At 37.0% G+C, this 23,722-nt stretch overlaps 1 protein-coding gene and 1 pseudogene across 2 annotated transcripts in view; one reads left to right on the forward strand and one right to left on the reverse strand.

The window, feature by feature from the left end:
- LOC105988431 overlaps positions 1–23,722 on the forward strand; it is a 496,910-nt pseudogene that overhangs the window by 313,781 nt on the left and 159,407 nt on the right.
- Positions 18,120–23,722, reverse strand: part of LOC105988500 (UDP-glucuronosyltransferase 2B15-like) — an 8,563-nt gene continuing 2,960 nt past the window's right edge. Inside the window, exons 2-6 of one of the 2 annotated variants that reach the window (XM_013020123.1) lie at positions 23,380–23,528; positions 21,561–21,692; positions 19,643–19,730; positions 18,636–18,855; positions 18,120–18,136 (exon numbers count right to left, since the gene is read on the reverse strand). In XM_013020123.1, the coding sequence (XP_012875577.1) occupies positions 18,133–18,136; positions 18,636–18,855; positions 19,643–19,730; positions 21,561–21,692; positions 23,380–23,528 (593 nt within the window). In that variant the 3' untranslated portion in view covers positions 18,120–18,132. Of the gene's footprint in view, positions 18,137–18,635; positions 18,856–19,642; positions 19,731–20,982; positions 21,073–21,560; positions 21,693–23,379; positions 23,529–23,722 lie in introns of those variants that run through there. The other variant, XM_013020124.1, reaches the window with a different exon arrangement.

A 23,722-nucleotide genomic window follows, 5' to 3' on the forward strand; every position in this document is an offset into this window, starting at 1 on the left:
AGGGCAGAAAAGTTCACAGAGCCCCAAATCAACCTCAACAGCTGAATGTGGGTATATTTACCTGTCATGACAGGTCCTAGAAATCCATAGAGAAGGCCATCACAGTCCAGGATGGCACAGGAAAAAGGTAAGAACCGATTTCAGGCTCCTACTCTGTATTGTGACACGCACATGTACACTAAAGGACTATCAGATACTTACTTGGTATTGCTGGCTAATAACTTGCTTAGTACCGGGATATATTCTAAATATTAACCTTTGATCTTTAAACAAGAGGCTGATTCAGAGTAATTACACAAATCAAGATTTCTATTTATCAAAGGGTAGTTTTGCAACTGAGAGCAAGGTAAATACAAGGTTGTAAAATTCAATGCCTTTAATTTGAAAAAGGTTAATTGAATAAATATTTTAAACATCTAGAGCTATATTAGGAACATGTTAACAAATGAACAAGTATATTTTGCTCTCTGAATTGCTTATGTTTCACATTCTCCTTAATTGCCAATCCTTATGTGACTTTAGTTTATATGTCTCTGAGCCTCATTTAAGAAATGATCACAATGTGCTTTGTATAGCTACTCCACAGTAATGTTTACAAAATGAAAACTCTACTAATCAACAGGCTGAGTAAGAGGCCCTAACACCAGCTTTTCACCAGGCTGGGGCCATTCCTTATAGATAGACTCTAAATATGCTTTTCACACTGACCTTTCTCATGAAACCGTTTGGAACAAACAAGACCTCTGGCAACCAACAGGACCTCAGTTATAAACAGTCCCTCTATAACCAAGCCTCTTTTCTCTCCTCATCCATTGGCATAGTTCACTACAAGGCCCACCAGTCAGATGACTCCGGTAGAACTAATGGAAAGAACCTCCCTTTCCACCCCCATACAGGACCCTTAAGAAAGTTCCTTAAACAAAGCCTTCCCTAAACCTAGGTGATACCCAGTTCCTCACACAGCTTTCACATACCTGTAAAGGATGCCAAAGGCCAACCCCAGTACCAATATGTGGCCACCTCCCTTTTTAAGCCATCAAACTTGAAGTAACAAAGCGGATAGGCAAATTGATTTTACCTCTATGCCAACTGTTCATAAGTACCTGCTGGTTCTTACAGACACCTTTACAGGATGGATAGACATTTCACACCACCACCAAGAGTGCTTCCTCTGTGTTCCAGCTTCTTTGAAAGGAAGTCATTCCTAGCTTTTGCCTGCTTGCTTCCATCAGACAGCAGCCCGGATTTTATTTCCTCTATAACCTAGGTCTGAACCATGTTCCTAGACATTTCTGACACTTTCCCATTCTTTATCAACCCCAGTCCTTGGGGCAGGGGAAGACAGAATATGTCAACCCCTCCCTCAAACAGATTTTAATCAAGCTGTTTTTCATCTGTAGGTTCTATCTAAAAAGCCTTCAATACTAAGTCCTTTTGAAACTTGGTATGGCTGCCCACCTTCACCTCCACTATTTCAGGCCTCAGATTCTCCTTTACCTCCTCCAGTGCTGTCTTCTCTCCTTCAGCACCTGTGCACTTTTCTTCAGAAATATGCCGACCCATAGAGCCCTATGCCTTCTTCGTCATCTTCTCTGCCCTCCCTAAATTCTGAGGACCTGCTGTACATTTCCAAAAGTTATGAGGCACAGGCATTGAGTTCTACCACATTTTCTACTAAGTGGGAAGGACCTTACCAGATACTCTCTCTAATCCCACGGCTGTGCAGGTTCAGAGTCTTCCACACTAGATTCATCTCCACCATGTCAACCATCACCTGCCTAATCAACCTTTATAAACCTCTGAGCCAACTGAACTCATGTCTCTATGCAAAAGAAATATTAGACCCAGTCTTCCTCCAGTTACTGAGGAATCAGAGGACCCCACTCAGGATAGCTAGCATCTTCATAACAGCCATGGCCTTTGTCAACTCTAGTAGTGTTTTCTCCTTGATTGTGGCTCTAGGATTGGCAGTTCCCATCAGACGGGCACTTGTCTGATCAGACATTGGTGAGCCTGGGATACCATACCCAAGAAACATCTGGCAATCTCAGGTTTTTTACATCCCCTTTTGGGTATCAATCAAGCTCTGGTTTATGTCTCTATTGGGTCCACTGGCAGCAGTTTTTGGGGATCAATCATGCCCTGGTTTATGCCTCTCTTGGGTCCACTGGCAGCAGTTTTTTGCTTTTTCTAATTATGCCCTGTATTTGAGATATCTAAAACTATTCTCACGATAAAGATGAGGACCTTTATCAATCAAATTGCCTAGCAAATACCTCTTGGATGGAACCTGGTGCCCTACTCACTACCGCATGCCCTTCTCAGCAGGAAGTAGCTTTAGAAGAGATGACTTCTGCCTATACTCCCGAGATTTGGTACCTGTACCTATTGAGCAACAAAGGTGGCAATGTTAGTATATCCTCTTCCATTTGGGGCTTGGCAGTGTCCATCCTAGGCTCTCATGTATCACTAGCCACTACTACATCAGCAGGACTGCTCCCTCTCCCCAGACCTAAACTTTTCTCAGCCTACTTGCTGGCTTTCTGCAGTGACCCACTGCCCAGGCAGAGTACCACCCACCTCTAGTCTCTTGACTGTATATGGGTCCCCTGGGAAACAGACGGGCACCATTTCTCCCCCTCCTGTGAGATATTTGGCCTTGTCAGCTCTGCTGACAGTAAATCCCCTTTGCTCTATGTGATTGTGTCCAGGCGGTCTTTGGGGCTAGTTATTTTCATTTCACATAGGATTTACATTTCCCTTTTGTTCTCTTTCACTTAGTGTAGAAATCATTGGCCACAGTCTCTTTGTCTACCCCTACATTTTTTGAGGACATCCAGCATCCCACAGTTCCTGTGGCAACAACCCATTATACTGTTGCATCATTTCTGTGGCTTGGGCATAACAGCCCACATGTAATTTTCATTGAATCTATAATTGCTTAGTAAAATCTTGCATTTTTCCACCCAGTGAAGTGTGTCCCCCTGGCTCACTGATAGGCATACTGATAGCCTAGCTTGCTCCCAGGGCAATCTCATCTACCTGACAGTATGTCAGTGGGATGAAATACCCTCTTGACCTAATTGTCTTGGGCTTTTGTGTTTAAAAATGGTCATATGAGCATACATACAGTACATTTCTGGTTGGCCTCTTGGAAAGCTTCTCAAGTAACTATCAAATCCTTGGTTTTTATAGTATGTTACCTGGTCTTTAATCAAGCATGGAGTTATTCATAATGCAGTCCATGGCTTCTTCAGTCATCTCTAGCTACCATAACCACGTCATCATTAGCTGTATTAGCTGAGGTGCATGCACATCATGTGTATCACTGTGATAACATTCTACTGTCCCTAAAGCCTTAAGGTCCTGCCCCATGGCTTGTCTCCACAATGGAGGGTGTCCAAGGACTGAGCTCTCTAGTTCCCATGAAATTACACACAAAGGAAAGCCTCATTATATGGCCCATCTACCTGTACACATTTGTCATTTGTGGCAACCAGCCAAATGAAAAACTCAGAAGACTGGCTGTTAGTCTCCTGTCCAGTATCATGCCAGATAATATCTGGATGCTGCACTGTCACAACTGGTGGCTGCACTATAATGCCTAGCTAATCCCTTCTGTGTACCTAGCATACATCAGCAGGCACCAGAGATTTTTGGACCCTGAACAGTGAAGGTTTTAGATTCCCTCTCCATGCCACATAGAAGGGAGAGACAGTTTTGTATTTCACATATTCCATAGACCCCAAACCTGCTTTAACTCCTGTGATAATTGGTTGGTAGAGAGAGAACTTCTCTAATCAAAGTATACCCATAACTTATCCAAAGAGGGGTCTGGGTCATCCCTCTATTGTGCTTCTTGATCCTATTCAGCACCCAGTTCTCCTCTTCAAGGTAGGTGTCTTCTGTATATCACTTCTGACTATTCTAACTGTAGAAACTATTGGAAACTTTCTTTGAATGGAAAGACCTGGAAAAATATGCTAAGTGGCATAAGTCAGACCCACAGAAACCAATGATGCTTCTTTTCCCATATAGTCAAAGCTAGCTTTAGCTTATATGCTTATATGGAAATGTGTTGGGTGGCATGCAAGTGTAAATAAATGTGTTAACTGAAATATGGTAGATTCAAAGGAGAACTCAAATATACCTCTTTAGAAAGGCAAAATTAAAGATCATCAAAATAAAATACTAGACACAGGTACTCAAAAGGGATGAGATGGAGTCAAGGGAAAAGCAGTGAACAGATAAAAAAAGAGGGGAGGAAATGAATTCAAGAATCCATTGTACGGGTGGGGGGGCAGGGAGGATGGGAAGGGTAAACAAAGGAGAAGGCTACAATGCTAGATAACAAATGTACTCACTATCTTGCCCATGTAATTGTAACAGTATTTTCACAATAAAAAAAAGGAAAAAAAAGAATCCGTTGTATACAACATTAGGAAGAGTGACTGAAGGGGTATGTAAGGGAGTGAGGGATGAGCATTTGGAAAGGGGTGACATTGATCTAGGCACAATGTATCCATTATCTGCTTTGTTAAATGGCAATTCCTTCGTAACACTATTTGAAATTGATAATTAAATAATCTCAAAAAAAGCAAAGTCATCCTTTGGGCTATATCATCTATGAATTCCCAAGAATATATATTTTGAGAATATTACTAATGGACTTGCAGAAAGTAGTTATGAAATCATTAGAAGATTTGAATTTGGCTTTGGAAGTGAATGTAGAAAAGCTCATTTTGTCACTAAATAATGTGTAGATATCAGGTTTTTCTTCTTTAAGAATATATTACGATAAATCATTCCGACATATTTTTATTGTATATATTTGTTTGATTTTTATATTCAGTTCAAACAATTCATTCTTATTTCCTTTTGGAATTATTATGATTTTTATTTTAATAATCATTATCCCTAATTTTAATAAAGGATATTACTGTGAAATCATTTTTCTGTTTTTGATATTTTTCTATATTTCTCACCAATCAATTTAAACTGCAATATTTCCTATTGGGTCAAAGAAATGTTCTTCACTGATTTCTCTCTTCTTCTGTTTGTAGAGTGTATTCTGAATCCATGATTCTGGATCCGTCTGTTATTTTCTTCTTATTTGCTCTCTGCCTGTGTTTCTGTCTGTCTGTCTATCTATCTGTTTCATCAGTCCTGGGGTTTGAGCCCCACTTGAGCCACAACTCCACTTAGAGCATATATTTTTTTTTGGGTCCAGTCGTGGGGCTTGAACTCTGGGCCTGGGCGCTGTCCCTCAGCTCTTCAGCTCAAGGCTAGCGCTCTACGACTTGAGCCACTGCACCACTTCCGGCTTTTTTCTTTTTGCTTATGTGGTGCTGAGGAATCAAACCCAGGGCCTCATGAATGTCAGGCAATTGCTCTACCACTGAGCCACCTTCCTAGCCCCCACTCACAGCATTTTTGTGGTTACAAACTGAGGTAAGGGTATCTGGACATTCCTGTCTGGGCTGGCTTTGCAGTCCTCAGATCTTAGCTCCTTAGAAGCTCGCATATAAACATGAGCCACTGTTGCCTGGACCATTTGCCATTTCAAATGCTCTTTCAAATATAAGGTTTAAGATTTGCTGCATGAAATAACTGATTTTTATTTAACTTATAAGTACTTTTCTTGTTTTCATATACTCAGTATTTAGGTATTAAAGAAACTAGACATAAGTGAGTTGGCTTAGTAAAGTATGAAGTTGTCAATCTTATTGCAAAAGATGGAAAGATAGCTTTACACTCTAGTGAACTAATGACACTGACTTTCAGAGCCCTAGCTATCATGGTAAATTCAATGTAGGAAAGTGATTTCCTCTTTCTCTTTAAAAGTTTGTTTGGCTATCCAAGAGATGACTATCCAAATGAATATTCAGTGAAGGAAAAATGATCATTTCAGAATGTACAAAAATATCTTTCACCTTTCCAAGCCGGAATTGCATAGAGAGGTTAGCTGGGTGGCCTAGTTTTAGATAGGTGGCCTGTTGAGATTCTCCAGAATTTGTGAAAACAAGAAAAATTCCAGGGCTAGGAATCTGCTTAGTGGTAGAGTGTTTGCTAGCATGTGTGAAGTCCTGGGTTCGATTCCTCAGCACCACATAAGCAGGAAAAGCCAGAAGTGGATCTAGTGGTAGAACACTAGCTTTGAGCAAAAGAAGCTCAGGGACAGTGCCAATGCCCTGAATTCAATCCCTAGGAATAGTAAAAAAAAAAAGAAGAAAAAGAAAAAAAGAAAAATCCCATAATAACTATTTTTAATAACAAGAAGGATGTGTACTCTTATCATACAACACAATAGATTTCCTTTAAGTATTTATTCTGGCTAAGTATAGCTCACCTGAAGACTCAAGCACCAATAATTCCTCTTGTTCATACTGTGTGATTTTATTGTGCTATAAAATGTGTTACTGTATACCTTGCCAGGCAATTTTCAATAATTTTATAGCTTTCTTTTTGTAGTTTTCTAACTCTGTAAGTCCCTTATCCCCATTTATTCTACTTCTTACTTTCCAATAGTCTTTACTATCATTTGGTTTTTCAGTGGTTAATTGGAGATATGAATCTCATGGACTCTCCCATCTTGTCTGTTCTTGAACAATGATGCCCTGATTTTAGCCTCCCAAGTAGATAGCTTCCTGGGAAGAAATTCCCTATCATCAAGACAGAAGCAAGATGGCTGAATAAAGGTGTTTTACTCCACAACAAAGCAATAAAGCCTAGAGAAACCATAGTGATTTTCTTGGAGTTTGAAGCACAGTGACAATGTACAGGGAGGACATGAAGAGGTCACTACACTGGAGAATTCAGGATTGGACTATGGCTTTATAAAATAAGGGGGTAAGAACACAGACTCTTCACTTTCCCATGTTGCAACATTGAACATGAGCCAAAAGACCCTTCCTCTAGTGGAGGAGGGTAAAAAGGAAACCCAACAATTGCCACTCAGAACGCTGCTCTGGCTATTTGCTGCTGAGGAAGCCTGCTGTCCTCATAAGCCATGAGCCTAATTTGGGACACTAAGTTAGCAGACAAATGCATTGCCATGGAGGAAAAGTCCATCCCTCCTTGTGCCCTTGTCCCTCACCACCTCCCTATGCTCTTGTTGCAGAGTGCCACGGTTACAATCCCCTCAAGGGGCCAGCGAAGCTGCTAGGCGGCTTCTCCAGGAGCTCAAGTGGTCCTGCACATTTCCTGGGTAGCCAACTGAAGAGGCCTCTAGAAAACAACAGAAATCCTGTTAACCCTAACACTGCTAACCAGAAATCTGCTCAGCTTCTCTGCCAACTTTACTCACAGGCTAGGCAAATCGCCTTCAATGCCCAAACAACTTCCACTTGCCACTGGAAACTTGTCAAGAAGCCAATGCTGAGCTGGGTATCAAACACTGGCCCTTTGAAGTAGGCAGGTGATTCTGCCCCTCTCTTCATGCTACCCACAACAGCAAACCTCTGAGCCTGAGTGAGGGAGCCTGTTGAAGCTCTCATGAAGCAGCCAAGTGGCTTCGCATATCCTGATGTGACCCAAAAAGAGACACAATGCACAGCTTACTTCATAAGGCCTAGGAAGCAAATATTGGCCCCTCTCACTCATTTTCATCCCAAGGAAGAATTTGGATAGCTCAATAATGCAGTTTAGATGCTTGAAGCAGCTATTTTATCTCTTGGGCACAGTCAATTGGTCTTCCTGGTTTTCAGTGGCTGAGGCACGGCTCCAAAAAATTCCACAGATATTCAAGGCACTAATCTGCTGCTGATCTGCAGCTTCACAGAAAAAAATCATTTTTAAGCCCAGCTATATTTGAATAATTTGCTTTGTAAATATTATTTCAACTGAATTATACATCTTTTTAAAAAGAATCTCCTTTCTTTGGTTTTTGAATCAGACAGTAATGACCAATTCTTGAGCTTCCTCCTTTGGCTGGCCTGTGCTTGAATACATTGCTGAGATTTGATTACTTATTGATTACTTTATTTTTTTTGTAAATAAAAAATGGAAGGTTCCACACTGGAATCCTAGACTCTGTCACCATCAGGAGCAACCACTCCCAGGCCACTCCCATAAACAGACTAGTGCTCCACAGCCTCAGTGGGCTTTACAGCCTACAGCTGCTGCTGACTAGCTCTGCCTAAGAGAAATGCACCTCAGCTGCAATGCTATGGTCTATCCCTATAGGATAAGCCACTGACACACCCAGAGCTCACCGCCATTGCCTACAGCTGATGATCTGTGTTGACTCTACACAAACACCCAACACCCAATACCAACACCAACACTGTCATCAAAGCTGATACATCTGATGTGGCCAATTCCCTAAGATATAACAATGAAGTATTTTACTATGGAAATGATCCTTTATAATGGCTGCACAACTGATCTTCCACATGCAGAAATGCAAATGTAAGGACATAAGATACAGGTAAAAAAAGAGAAGATTCTATGATCATTCAGAGGCAACACAGTACATTCTTGTAAAAAATTTAAAGTAATCTTAATGAAATTAATGACTGGCTAAAAACTATTCAAAATAATAATTGTGAAGAAACTCAGTGCAATATAGATATTTAAAAGGCTCAATAGAACTTTAATAGGTTTGAACAAAATTTATGCTAGCCAAGGCACATGAGAATATAGACATAAAAAAGAGAAGATCACCAAATGTTTCTAAAAACCGAACAAGGAGAATTTTAACAACAACATAACATTTCAAGGCATATTAAGTATATGCTTTTGAGTATATTACTCAGCAATAACTTCACATGACATAATACAGGGTTGATATATTCAAATTCCTGAAAAACTCATGCCAAACTCAGAATCAATGTGTACACACACACACACACACACACACACACATACACACACACAAAACATTAAGGTGAACAAAGTATTTTTCAAACTACCAAAAACTTGTGTACTAATTACTGTTGGAATAGTCCTGTAAATAATGCTTAAAGAGTCTTACTTAGTAAGAGAAGGGTGATAGCTGCCATCATATAGACACAGACACAGAAGAATAAAATAAATATACAAACCAAAAAAGAAGAATCATAATATGATCTTTACAAAAAATATGCATTCACTAGGAAGAAAACTAAGGGAAAACACCTTGAATGGAATTAGGTAAACCTCCTCTCTGGAAAACTTACAGACTGAATATATAATACAGTACACTGTGTCAGCTCTAAGGACCCACATGGGCTGAAAGTGAAGGAATAATAAAAGTTACACACAGAAATGCATAACAGAAGAGAATAAGAGTATTTAAACTAATGAAGGCAAAATAGACAGTAGGTAAAAACATGTGAGGTAATTCTAGAATGATAAACGGATCAGTACAAACAAAAGAAAGATGATAATTATCCCCATCCTAGCATTCTATGAGTAAAACATTATTAACCTAATACCACTATGCTGATACAAAATAAAGCTTAGGAGACTAAACATCCAATTTCCTTAAAGGACTGATCATATGGACTAAAACATCAACAAAGTAACATGAAGTAAATTATACAACAGATGATGCTGAGCTAGAAAATGTTAACACATTAATTCCAGCATGAACATTCCTTTCATTAGCATAAGAAAAGTTCTGTATGATAAGCTAACTGATAGATACAAAACAGATATGAAAAATTCAGCAATAAGATATATTTTCTTAACCACACAGAATACAATTAGAAATTTAAAAACATAGAAAAATTTCAAAGTACCCATAACAGAGAAATGAAAGAAAATTTCTTGAGCAATGGATGTCACAATTAAGGAACCCAAAGTGAAATTAACATTTTCTTGATTCAGATGAAGTGGAATGGAGCAAACACAGACAGAAGAGGGAACTTAACATGGAGGAACAAGAAGAGGGAGTTTAAAAAATACACTACAAACGCCAATCAGGAAGCTAGAAAGGAATGCACCAAGCAAACCTCAAATGAATAGAAGCAAGAAAGAGCAAAGACCAGAAACAAAGTAATTTACACACTGGAAGATAAAGGGTTAATAAAGAAGATAGTGGTTTAAAAAAATACTTTAGAAACTATTTTCTGGACTGATGAGGAAACAAGAGGGGAGACCCAAGCGAAGAAATCAAGATGAAAGGGGAAATATTCCAACACATGCTGCATGGTCATGGCTTAAGAAGACACAGTGTTAAATTCTTGAGAACTTTGGCACAATTCAGCAGTGGAGTTAGCTGGTCCTAGTCTTCTCTTTGGTATCTCTACCATATGTTATTGGTCTGTCCATGTTTCCCACATACTTACAAACCATTTTAGTAGGTTATCTGTCCAGAAATAGATCTAGTTGTTTTACATTTTCCTATTGATTGCTGAGAAGTTGTTTCTGATAATCCCTCTAGCTGCATTTCTGAAGTATCAGTTGAGGCATATATGCCATTGAATATGACTTTGGTTACTTTAGTGATGGTTAATCTGGAAAAAATAATTGTCCATTTTGTTGTGTGCTGTATATTTTATGCACAAATTCATAGATTATCAATTCAGAGACCTTTCAGTGTTGACTCCAGTATCCAAAAGCACAGGGTTTATGTGATAAGTCTGTCAATGCCATGGCTTTTCTCAAAGTGTCAGTTTTCCATTTAGGAAGAGATGCCTCAGTGAGAAAGTGGGAAGGCAGCCAGGTTCCACACTTGGGGCCAGTGTGATTTGGAAATGGTTTTTAAACTAACTTTACTAAAGAGTGATTTTGTGAATGGACCCTAGTAGCAAGGGAAATGTATACCTTTTCCTTTGCTTTGTTTACTTTTCACTTCCAATGGAAAAGATTCTGCTGTATTCAGTGTTTACCTCCATCAAATCTGCACTGCAGTGGTGACTTTGTTTGGGCCCCATTTTTGGTGGATATTTGTTTTACCCACTTCATAGAACCAGAAAATATATCATTAATTGATGTGGCAAAGCACTATTTATTTAACTCTTTGACTATCTTTGGAAGTTTAGAATCCACCTTTCACTCAAGGGCTTGAACTTGGACCTGAACATTTGTCCCTAAGTTTTTCTCTCTTCTTTGTTTGCTCATGGTTAGCACTCTACCACTCAAGCCAAAGTTCCACCTCCAGCTTTTGAGTGTTTAATTGGAGATTAGAATTTCAGTGATTTTCCTGCCTGGCCTAGCTTTGAACAATGATCCTCAGATCTCAGTCTTCTGACTAGCTAGAATCAAGGCATGTGCTCTCAATATCACTTTTGCAAAATTTCTGTTTTCTCTATTTTCTTTTCTTTTTTTATTTTAATTTAATTTTTTTGTGAACATACTGTACAGAGGGGTTACAATTACATGGGCAGGATAATGCGTACATTTCTTATCAAGCATTGTAGCCTCCTCCTTTGTTTACCCTTCACATCCCTTCCCTCCCTCCCTGTTTTCTCTATTTTCTTACAGACAAGTAAAAAAATTGTTTTTGTGAAAAGGGTTAGATTCCTGAGTCATAATGCCAGCAGCTTAGAGTTCCTGGCCTAAATGGGATTAAGGTTAATAAAAGTAATAATTAACTAGTAATTCTAGGTCACTTAAGGTTAGGATTGCAACCATTTGTCAATCAGAATTGTTAGAGACAATTCGCACGAATTAAGACAAAATCAATGCAAAATTGAAGTAAATAATCTGACTTAGTTCCATAAGGCAAAAGCCAAGTAATTGCTGGTGACTAACTAAGTGTTTTAAGAAAAGGTATGAGTAATAAAACATTAAGAAAATTTGCCTTCTAGCCTGTTACCTGCTATTCTGGAGCCCTTAGCAGATTTTCATTGTGTGCTCTTCTCTTCATGTTTACTCAGAAATCCAGAAAATTCACTAAATCTCTCCACAGTTGGATATGATTATCTTTCAATTTTTCATTCATCCATTCTGTCCCTTTCACCTCATATAATGAGGGAATGCACCTATAATTTCAAGAATTTGTATTAGTGCATATAAACTATTTCACTATGTAATTTCATATCCACTTGTACTGTACTGCACTTTCATTAAATTAACCTGTATTAACTTCTACTAATTACATTTTCTTTTATTCTATTCCTTCCTTACACCTGTATGTGGAAAGCTTTTAGTCGGTTCTATGTTCCAACCTCAAACATTGGCAATGCATTTTGGTATTGTTTATATAAATCATTCTCTCATTTTAATCTCCTTTCCCTCAAACAGTCCAACAATTACATCACTGTGTGTATATATATATATATATATATATATATATACACACACACTTATGTATATTGATTATATAAGCCTACACATATACATACATAGCGATAAAACAGTGATATATATATGTGCAAAGAAAGAGAGCGGTCTATATAGTTATAAATATATCTACATTATAGATGGTATTATGTATACCAATATAATACTATATATATAATAACACTGTATAGATAGATAGATAAACAGATATACTCTCTGTGTCCTCTGCATATCGGAGGAAATTTGTGACCTGTGTCCTTTGGGAACTGACTTACTGTTTTTAACGCAGTAATCTCCAATTTCTACCCAGTGTGTTTGCAAATGATATGACATTCTTATTTCTGTAAAATACTCTAATATATACATGCATAGATCTCTATTCATTTTCTTTTATAGGTATATATGTGTATATATATTTATATATGGATACATCTCTCTATTTTTCACATTCATCAAAAATTCAAAGGTCATCTAAACTGATTTCATAACTTGACATTTAATGAATAATGCTGCATTAAATATCTGAGTGTGCAATTGCATTACTTCAGAGATGTGACCAACAGTGATATTAAGTCATTCACTAGCTCCATGTCTAGTTTTTGAAAATCTTCCATGTTGCTTTCCATAAGAGCTGCACAGGTTTGCATTGCTCCCATATCATGTTTATTTCCCCCTTATAACATGGTTAGCTTCTGTTGTGCTCTTTAGTAGAATTTTATTTTTGAGTTATCATTTATTTGTAATATGAGGGCTTTGATTGTGATATTTGCATCTATACACATTGTGCACTTGGAACATATTTTCCTTTTCCACTCTATTCTCACTCCCCTCCACGGTCTCTCCTTTCTCAAGTAGCATTTTGTTCATTTAATCATGACACTGTCATCGATGTGTGTGTTCAATGTCCTTTTATCCTCTGTGCTCCACAATAGCCTGTCCTTTGTCTCTTCTTCCTTTTGCCCATCCACTCTTAAAAGGTCCTGCATTTAACTTCGTGTTGTCTGCTAAATACTATCATTATCATCATCATTTATGTGTCCACTCCATACATGAGTAAGACCATACTGTATTTAGCATTTTGATTTTGGTTCATAGCAGTCAACCTGATGATTGCCAGTATATTTATTTATTTATTTATTTTGTCGGTCATGGGGCCTGAACTCTAGGTCTAGGTGCTGTCTCCCAGCTCTTCAGCTCAGGGTTACTGCTCTACTACTTGAGCCACATGCCTCTTCCGGCTTTTTTTTTTTCTGTTTATGTGGTGCTCATGCATGCAAGGCAAGTACCTTACCACTGAGCCACCTTCCCAGTCCCTCCAGTTTTATTTATTTTCCTGAAAATGATATAGTTTAAATTTTCCTTATGGTAGAGTAATATTCCTTTGTATATCTAATGTTAATAGGCGATCTTATTGTATATAATAATTTTGAGGAAGAAATTAAAGTAGACTAGAAGTTGCTTTGAATAATGTATATAGAGCTTCAATATTAGAGCAGAAAAAGTACCTGCAAAGTTTTCTTCTGTTAAATACTTAATGTAATAAAGAGCACAGATATATTATTTTGTTTTTGTACATTTATTTGTATCCTATGTTTTAAATATAGACTGATTGTACATTTAAATGTTAGTAAAGGGTAACTGTCTTTACCTATTTCTTTTTGTAATGTTACTTTCATAATTAGTTTTATTAATGCCTCCTATTGTATAGCAGTGGAATTAAAATGACAGTCTCATGTTTGCTTGAGTATATACAGTTTTATCTTTACTTCAATCAAGTCATCACCATACTATCTCCATTTCCTAAGGAACAGGGATTACACATGTACAACATAATGACCATCAGATCCCTTATTTGTTTATTTATTTGCTTGTTTATTTATTTATGTCAGTAATGGGCCTTGAACTCAGCGACTCATGGTCTGGATTCTATTTGCTGAAGTTTAGTACTCACTTTAACCACAGTTCCATTTTTGATTTCTGGTGGCTAATAGAGTTAACACTCTCCTAGACTTTCCTTCCTAGGCTGGCTTTGAACTGTGATCTTCAGATCTCAGCCTCTTGTGTTGCTGGTATTACAGGCATGAGCCACCGTCTTCTTAATGATATCTAATCTTCTTATATTCATTACATTCATAAAATCTGTCCATAGGTCAAAAGCAATAATCATGTCTCAGTGACCATGTATAATGCACACCTTCTAACTTTTCTACCCAAAGCTGGCATTTTCCAGTAAATTTTCACTTCTTTCGTAGTTGACTATCTTCACATAGATTGTAGTCCCATTTAAGTCTCCTTTCTTCACTTCCTCTCACTCACTCTTTATGTTTATGAAAATCTTAGTTAGCTTTGAGTTAGCAGAAGTTTACTTTAGTTATTGTCAACTATCTCCCATATGTCAGTAGTCTGAATAAAATGTTACCTCTTTTAACCCATCCCTCTCTTTTTCTTTGGACAGACACACAAAAAGTTCATTTCATTTTTTCTTAATAAAATATTTCTTTTTAGAAAATGCCCATAAAACTTTGGATTGTATGCTTCTCTTAAACTAACAAACTCAAATTTCCATATGTCCCAGTTAATTCAGTTATACTATCTACAAAAATCAGTGACACGGAACTTTTTGAGGAACTCTGACATTAGAATTGTACAGTAGGCATAGGTTTAGGTAAAGTGTGGAGGAGAATCTTTCCAAGCTTGATTGTGCTAAAAATCACTAGAATGATTTTCCTTAGCAGGCTTTTAGTCCATTTCCTGAGGTGTTGAAAGCTTTACTCCCTCTTTTTCTTCTTGTCCATCTTAAAAACCTTTTGGTAAACAAGCAAGCAACATTTTAAGACAAGGAAAGTAACAGTGGCCACACAGGCCAGTAGGAATCCGATGACATCCAGAGAATGCTACTGGTACCAGGTGAGGTTGTGGGAAAGTGGCCTCAGATGCTTGGCTCCTTTGTGGCGCATGACAAATTCAATCCAGAAGACAGCTCGATCCAGGGGCTTCATAGGCTGATCATGGTGAATGGTTGACAACCACATAGCATTCTTTTTGTAGCTAAAGGTAAATCAAATTGATGTAAGTATATCAAATGAACTAGAAAATACAGATATTGAAATTTTGTGCAAATGATTCTAAAAAAATTTTGAGAGAAAAGCAAATGCTTTTCTTCTGCTGTATTTTTAGCCATGTTAGGGCAAAAGGCAAGAGCTTCTTAATGACCCTGGATTTAACCATTTTGAAAAATCTTATTAAAGTCGTGGAGTGGGGGGTGAGGGTTGGAGGGGGAGGTGGGTTGGTATGGGAAGGGACAGAAAGGGGAAAAAAAGGAGGAGGCAACAAGGTTTGATAAGAAAAGTACTCATTTTCATGCCCGTGTAATTGTAACTCCTCTGTATGGTATTTTTACAATTAAAAAAAAAGAAAAATCTTGTTAACACAAGAATTTCTGAAGACAAAAGTAGAATGATCGAAGAAATCCACAGCAATATAAAAGCTTAAATATTAATGCATGTTTAGAATTGTATCATACTATAGAGATAGATAATTTAAACAATAACTTTTCCCCTGAAGGCTCTCTTTATCATTTATTGGTGCTTAATTATTATTTAACTACAAAATTCCCTGCCTCCTTTGTTTTGTTCTGGTCTTAGGGCTTCACACTGTCCTTGAGATTTCTTTGCTCAGGGGAAGAACTCTACCACTTGAGCCACAGATCCAGTTCTGGCTTTTTGAATGTTAAGTTGAGATCAGAATCTGAGGGACTTTTCTGCCTGGCTTGATGTCAAACCACAATTCTCAGATCTCAGCTCTGGAATCACAGCTGGAATCACAAGCATCAGCTGTTGGCTGTCATGTAGCCTTCTTCTTATTTCTTGAACTTTCACTTACTGTTCCACTCTTACTCTATGACTTGCCTTTTCCTTTTATGAACTTCTTTTGAAAGGTCTCAGTTTTTATTTGTTTGCTGTTATACAGCGAAAAGATAGGAAATGGAAAAATAGAGATAATTGAGTTCTTGAATTATGAGAAATAAATGTACTCATATTTAGGATGATTTTAATTATTCATCTTTTTAGATAGACAATCAAAGACATTTGCTAACATTGCTGTTATTTTTCTTGTTAGTATTATGATGTTAGACCCAATAAGAGGGTGCTATAGTCACATTTAGGCACATGGGATTTGTGTTGAAAGTATTCTTTCTAGTATGTAAGGTGATAATGGGCATGCCTAGAGAATGATTATTAAGGGTAATTCCAAGGTGTTATAGAAGGAGAGTATTGCAATGGCAAGTAAAGTGATTTGTATCCCTATTATTTAAAAAAGAACTCACTGATATGGGTGAGCTTCAGCCAGGACTAGTGGTGATCATTTTTATAATACAGCAGGTAAAAAGAAAGGGAAATGCATCAAAAAATGAGTGAAATGTGTGCTAATGCTAAGTTTTAGCATGTACTATCTAGTTAAGAAATCCCCTGTATCTGAGTATCAACATTGTATCTGTTCATAATTTAATAGGAACAGTATATGAGAGATATATTTGTATAGCAAATAAAAATACAAAAATACACTGCCTTTCAAAACAAAGGAAGATAAAATATGGCTCACAAACTATATGTTATGGTGCTCAATATCTGTAGGAAAATGGAAGTCAGAGCTAGATGCTGATGGCTCCTGCCTGAAAACTTTTCTACCCTAGGAGGCTAGGTCCTGACAGTCACAGCTCAAAACTGGAAATGGTAGAAAAGTATCTAGACTTTACATTCAAAAAACCAGCAAAGAATGAAGTCAGAGCCATAGCTTAAGTCATAGAATGCCCCCCTTTTTTTTGGTCAGTTTTGGGCCTGAAATCTGGGCCTGGTCAATGTCCCTCAGCTCTTCAACTCAAGGCTAGTGCTCTACCACTTGAGCCACAGAGCCACTCCCACATTTTTCTGCTTGTGTGGTGCTGAGGAATTGAACCCAGGGCCTCATTCATGCAAGGCAAGCACTGTGCCACTAAACCACCTTCCCAGCCCTAGAATGCCCTTTAGATAGCTAAACATCTGAGTATTAAGGTCTGAGTTCAAACCCACTACCTCCCAAATATGATCAAAGTAACACAGCCTTTACAATGTGTCTGCTATACTATTATATCCAATAAAGTGAAACACACTACATTATTTTTACAGTTATGGTGAAAGGGAAGAATTGCATACAGAGTATTACTGAGTATAAGAGGAAATGAATAGTATAAATGAATTTTACCTATTTATTGAAAGAATTTGAATAACAAGTTATTATTACTTCAGATATTTTAGTTATCATGCAGTTACATTTCACTTGTACTTCTGAAGGTAATTTTTTTTATTTTATGATTGTTCTGAATAAGATAATCATAGTCCCTTGATATCTAAGAATACGTATACATTTTTAAAAAATGTTCTTTTTTCCTACCAGGATGAATCAGGTAATTTTAAAAGCTGTAGTTAGTTAACAATGATAGAATCTAAGCATTAACATAGATATTTGAGGAATCATTTATACTTGGAATGTGAAATTTGATTATTGTCTTTCTGTTTAACAATACAAACCATTTAGGATGTTTTGAAGAAACAACAAAAACTAGAAACTGAATGACAGATATTTTCATGTGGTTCACAAGAGTAAAATTTCAACCACCTAAACTTCATGCTCTATTTTTCAAACACAGTGAATTTTTATTTTATAAAGAGTAACTAGTGCAATCTTAGGTGGAAAGAAAGTTATAACTGAATGGGTTAGTTAGTGTTATTTGTGGAGGAAGAATTCATGTGCCTCTAATTCACTGCTTTCCTAAGCTTCATTGCATCCTTCTGTTGTCATTCTTAGTGATTCCTTTCAGTCCACTTTGCCTGTTCTCCAATTTTGCACTATTCTCAAGGTTTTGATAATTCCTTTTTACTGAAATCACCTGGGGAACAAAACAAATTATGGTTGGAAATGTAACTGGGTCTGTGGAATCTCAGCATTCCAAATGCTGACAGATCATGATCATGAGTTTGAGGCAATCCTGGCCTGTATACAATAACAAAATGTTGCAACACAGACACTGACACAGACAGAGACACATTCAGACACACACAGACACAGACACATGCGCACGCACACACACACACACACACACACACCATGCATACAAACACACACAAATATTATTGTGAATTGTGAAACACATGATGGGTTATTGATGAATCTTCCAGAATTAATCAAGTCTTAACTGAGGTACCTTGTATGGTCAGACTTATGTGAGAAATTATCTATAATCACAATTTGGTCAAACAAGCATCAGACTAACGAATAGAGTGGTCATTAATCATGAGCAAGTCCCTGGGTGCAATGTCCAGATGAACAAAGAGAAGGACAGACTTACATACAAATGCACACATACACATAATCAAGGTTATACTCACGAAGGGTTGTTAATGACTGCTTCCAGTGCTCTGAGCAAGTCTTTACTTGATATTGCTCTTATATCTAGTTGAACAGCTGCTCCTTTGGCCACCATGTGAGCAATGTTATCATGTTGTTCCCCAAACAAAGGAATGCCCACCATGGGAATCCCATGATGGATCGCCTCATAGATGCCATTAGCTCCACCATGAGTGATGAAAGCTTTTGTTTTGGGATGGCCTAGGATTAGGGACATTTCAATACAATTGTTCATTAAAAGTCTTAGACATGAAATGAAAAATGTATAACGTGAGCAATGAAAAGAACAGTGTTGTCTAAATAATAATTCTTGAACCAATGAGTTACATTTAATTTGCCTTGATGTCACTCTACAAGTAGCTTCTGGTCAACTGGAGATGTACATAAAATTCCTATGGTTTGTGCCCTAAGTTTTGTATGACTTGAGATTTGAAAACAAATATACCATTTCCGGTGGAACAGATAGGAAAACAACATAATGGATCATAGCAAATTCCAAAGCAAGAAAATGGTCATGTTAGATTATGCTCCCATAAACTTAAAACTAGTACATTAATCTAATGAAGGAGGAATGCTTGAAATAGAGTGTATTATCATTTCATATGAAACAATTTTTCCCACATAGAAGGCAGACTCCTTCAAAATAAAAGAAAGTTGCAAGTTTCAGTGGTATTGCAAATACTTGCCCTTGTTTAGGAGGATGGATAATGTAAGGATGAATTAAAGGACAGAGAGATAACCTCAGGTAATTATAGAAAATTCTCTGTCAATGGTAAATATATTGCCAGAAAGATAAACAGATTACAAAGAATATGATGTAGTATGATGAAATTCCAACTATTTTTGCTTTTTTTCCTTAGGAAAAAATGTGTGGTTTCATTTTTGAGTTTTTATTAATACATCTTCACCAGTTTTTTTTCCTGTTATGTTGTTATCAAATACTTCTACAGTTATTCATGTTTTCAGCATGTGTTTTTCAGAGTCTTACCAAGGAGGTCATTCTGGGGGAGCCACTTGTACAGCTGAGTATTTGGTCCTAAGGTGTCCGGTTTCTTTCCATTAAATCTCCAAAGAATCTGGTGGATAGAGATACAATATTTTTAAATTTCAAAATGTTACATTTTAAAATATAGAGATCACACAGTTAAATGACTTACATAGAATGGATAAGGAGAACAGAATAGGGTTCATTAATGAGGTCTATTATAAGACAAAGAAAAAGAATATCAACATTTCCTGCATTTATTTTCACACTCAATAAGATGGAATGTCATCATAATTTTCACAATATTTAGACAGATGATGTAATAAATGACAAATGAATGCATTCCAAAATTTTTATGTAGTCACAATAATAGATCTGGTGGATGACGGCACTTAAAACTCTTATGATTTACATCTTACCACATAAATATTTACTAAATGCTAATTTTAGCTAGTAACCATTATAAAATGATATTAGGGTAATATTCTTTCATTCGATTAGATTTTATTTTAGTTTCACATTTTCATTTGCTCCTTTCCTGCCTATCTATAACAACTATTTTACCTTCCCAGTTCTCCCTGGAGAGAAGTTATGTGAAAAAATATTGTCCTGTTTGACCAGAAATGTAATCAAATTTCACAATAATGAGTATGGTATTAAGTCCGATTATATTACAGAATTTTGGACATTATGGAGTTAGTACACAATATTAACATACTATTCATACTATGAAGGGACTCACAAAACTGTAGCTAGTATCCTGGCCATTTAGCCCCCTTAAATGTTGGTTGGGCACATTGATCTGGACAGACAGACAAATGGTCCTTAGAACCAATTATGTGGTTACCGACTGGGCCTTTCCATGGCACCCAGATCAACAGCTCACACCGTTGTACTGCATGTTAAGGCTGCATTTCCTGCCTCATGACCAGCACATGAACATATGTTATTTTCATCCAATCTTTTCTAAAGACAAATTCCTCAAATTTATGTAACCAATTCTTTATGATAAATCATTAATTCTTTTCTAGTAATTACATGAAAATAGTTTTATATTACAAATTATTAGTTGTGACATCAAGGAAAAGTTGCAAGCTGAAATTTGATCACAAATTGATGATAGTGACATCCAAACTTACAATCATTATTGTGGTAAAAATCTTAAATGTATGAAATGGAGCTGGCCTGTAGTTTATGAGTCATATGGCTGCTGAAAGGAATCCAAATTTTACTGATGCTACATATATTTTTCAGTAGAATATGTCCCTTTTCACATGAACTGTACAGACCTTGTTTCATATATGAACAAGGCCCAGTTCTGTAGGGCAGGATGTCTGTATTTACTTTCTCTGAATTAATCAGGCTGAATACATACCTGGCAGGAGGAGTGAACCTTCTTTTGCCTTTCTCTGAAGAACCCCTTCAAGTGCACACTAAGTCGGTCAATTAGAAAATTGGAGGAAAGGATTACATGTGAACCCTAAACTATGTAGAACATTTCAAACCTTTTATCTACATGCTAATTATTATTGTATGATGTCACTTATCAAGTGTAATTTAATTTCTTTATGAAACTTGCTTAGTTTATTGAGAGGCTTTAACATTCTTGCTATGACTAGATGATAATTTCAGGATGTCTGTGAAGTCTTGCTGGCAATGCTATGATAAAGACAAAGTTTCATACTTTGGCTATTGTGTTTATTCTGATGATAGGGTTCATGTTGTACTTACTGTAAATATAAAACAATCCATATTGAATGCTATCTGAGCATATGTGATGCATTGCTTTGTCTTTAAACTGGCTAAGATAAGTTAGAGCTGTAGTAACAGTGTATCTTTCACCAGGAAACTAGTGCAATCAGAAACCTGCAGAGTTGAAGGTCCATTCAGTGAAGACCACTGTTGAAGTACACTATCTCACCTTTTGTGGAAGTTGCGCCAGTGCTGATGCAATGTCATTGGCTGTCTCCTCTGTCATGTTATCAACCATTGACCCCAGGGAAAACACCACCACACCACTGTCCCCAGAGCTCTGCACAAAGTCTTCCATTTCCTGTGAAGAAAAACTTTGCCTCAACACACATACACACACACACACACACACACACAAACACACACATACACACACACAAAAGTAATAGTGAAGCAAACATTTAAAATATCGCTTAATCCAACTAGCCAAGCATGGGTGGCTCTTGCCTGTAATCCTAGCTAGTCAGGAGGCTGAGATCTGAGGATCATGGTTCAAAGTCTGCCTGGGAAAAAGTGTCTTTGAGACTCTCAGCTTCAATTAACCAAGAAAAGGCTGGAAGCAGAGCTGTGACTCAAGTGATAGAATGCTAGACTTGAGCAATGAAGCTCAGGGACAATGTCCAAGTTGAGTTCAAACCCTTCTTATGACAGGCAAAATCATTAATAGAAAACTAGGAGAGAAAAATCAAATACTATCATACAATAGCGAAAGAAGATACATAAAATGCAATAAGATACATAAAACACAAAATTTTCCATTAGCTAATAGTAAGGGCACAGGTAGTATTAAATCAGATATTGGCACAAGTGTGCAATAAAATTTCCAAATATTTCCATCTTGAGTCTAAATTATTCTCTATCATTTTCCCCTTATATTAAGTGAAGTAAACCAGGCCCAAAGAAACATGGGTCCCGTGGTTTCCCTTATTTACAATAACTAGTATACATCTGAGACAAGCAGTAATGGTCAGATAAGTTGATGCTAGCCAAAAAGAACCCCAAGATAAGGACTCAACAGTTTTTTCTTTCTTGCTATTATTTCTAACATTTTTATAAGATGATTTCTTTGTTGTTTGTATGTCCCATGGTATAACCCCTGTTTTCACTGTATTTGATGTTGGTATAATTTGTGGAGGGGAAGAGAAAAAACAAATTGTTTAAATAGGGATACAGGTAGACCCATTGCAACAATGAGATGTACAAGACTTTATGTGGAAAAATGAACTTTACAACTTTGTAGGCAGTGGGTGGGAGGTGGGGAAAGCCATGGGGGGGCAGGGGGATGGGAGGGCAGGGATGGAAAGGGGAAACAAAGGAGGAGGCAACAATGCTTGATAGAAATGCACTCATTACCTTGGTCATGTAATTGTAGCTCCTCTGTACGTTATTTTTACAATAAAAATTTTTAATATTAAAAAAAAGATTAGTTCTTGTAAATTGTTGTTACTAGTCTAATTTCTTTTTTATATATCTTTATCAATTCTCATTTCTCAACTGATTTCTGAGCATTGTTCATGTAATATTTCACTATTAGTGATGGAGAAACTTTCTTTGATTCCTATCAGATGTTACTTTAATATTGTAATTTTTCCTTTCCAACATGATTTCACATAATTTTTACTAATTGATTCTAAAGTCTCCTTTTAAATTGACTAAGGGTTGTAGTAGAAATAGCTGCACTGTTTCCTTGCATGTCTAATACTTATTTCTTTACATGCAAATCACTTGATAGTTTTATGAGTGAATCAAGGATTCCTTCTAGGTGCTGACTCATTAAATCTTAGTTAAGCTGACTTTGTTCTGAATGACTCTAAGTTTTCTGAGATCCAGAAACTTGTGATGGTTTAAAAATTGGTTTCAATTGGTAGAATGCTTTACCCCACTTCCTGTATTTCTTTCACTGTAAACAAAGACTTGTATTGAGTGGTCCAGAACCATATGTATTGAAAAGGAAATGAAATAACACCGACAAAAGGTTATCTATTTACCTTAGGCAAGGGTTTTGCCGGTTTGCAGTGGAGTCCTCCAACAAAGTCAACATTTGGTAAAGTTGGGCGAGGGAATTCCAAGTCCCAGTAAGATCGAATAAGCCAGATTTCTGCTTTACTCATGGTCTCCATTAAGGTAGTGGGTCGTCCTGAGTGGAGAGGGGAAAAGTAAATAGTAGGTAAGAACATGAAAGAGTTGTTTTTTTTTTTGGATTTAATTTTATTTTATTTGTGAACATACTGTACAGAGGGGTTACAATTACATGGGCAGGATAATACGTATATTTCTTATCAAGCATTGCTGACCCCTCCTTTTTTACCCTTCACATCCCTTCCCAGCCTC

Source organism: Dipodomys ordii, unplaced genomic scaffold (genome assembly GCF_000151885.1).
Source record: "Dipodomys ordii isolate 6190 unplaced genomic scaffold, Dord_2.0 Scaffold49, whole genome shotgun sequence".
In the NCBI taxonomy this organism is placed as follows: Eukaryota; Metazoa; Chordata; class Mammalia; order Rodentia; family Heteromyidae; genus Dipodomys; species Dipodomys ordii.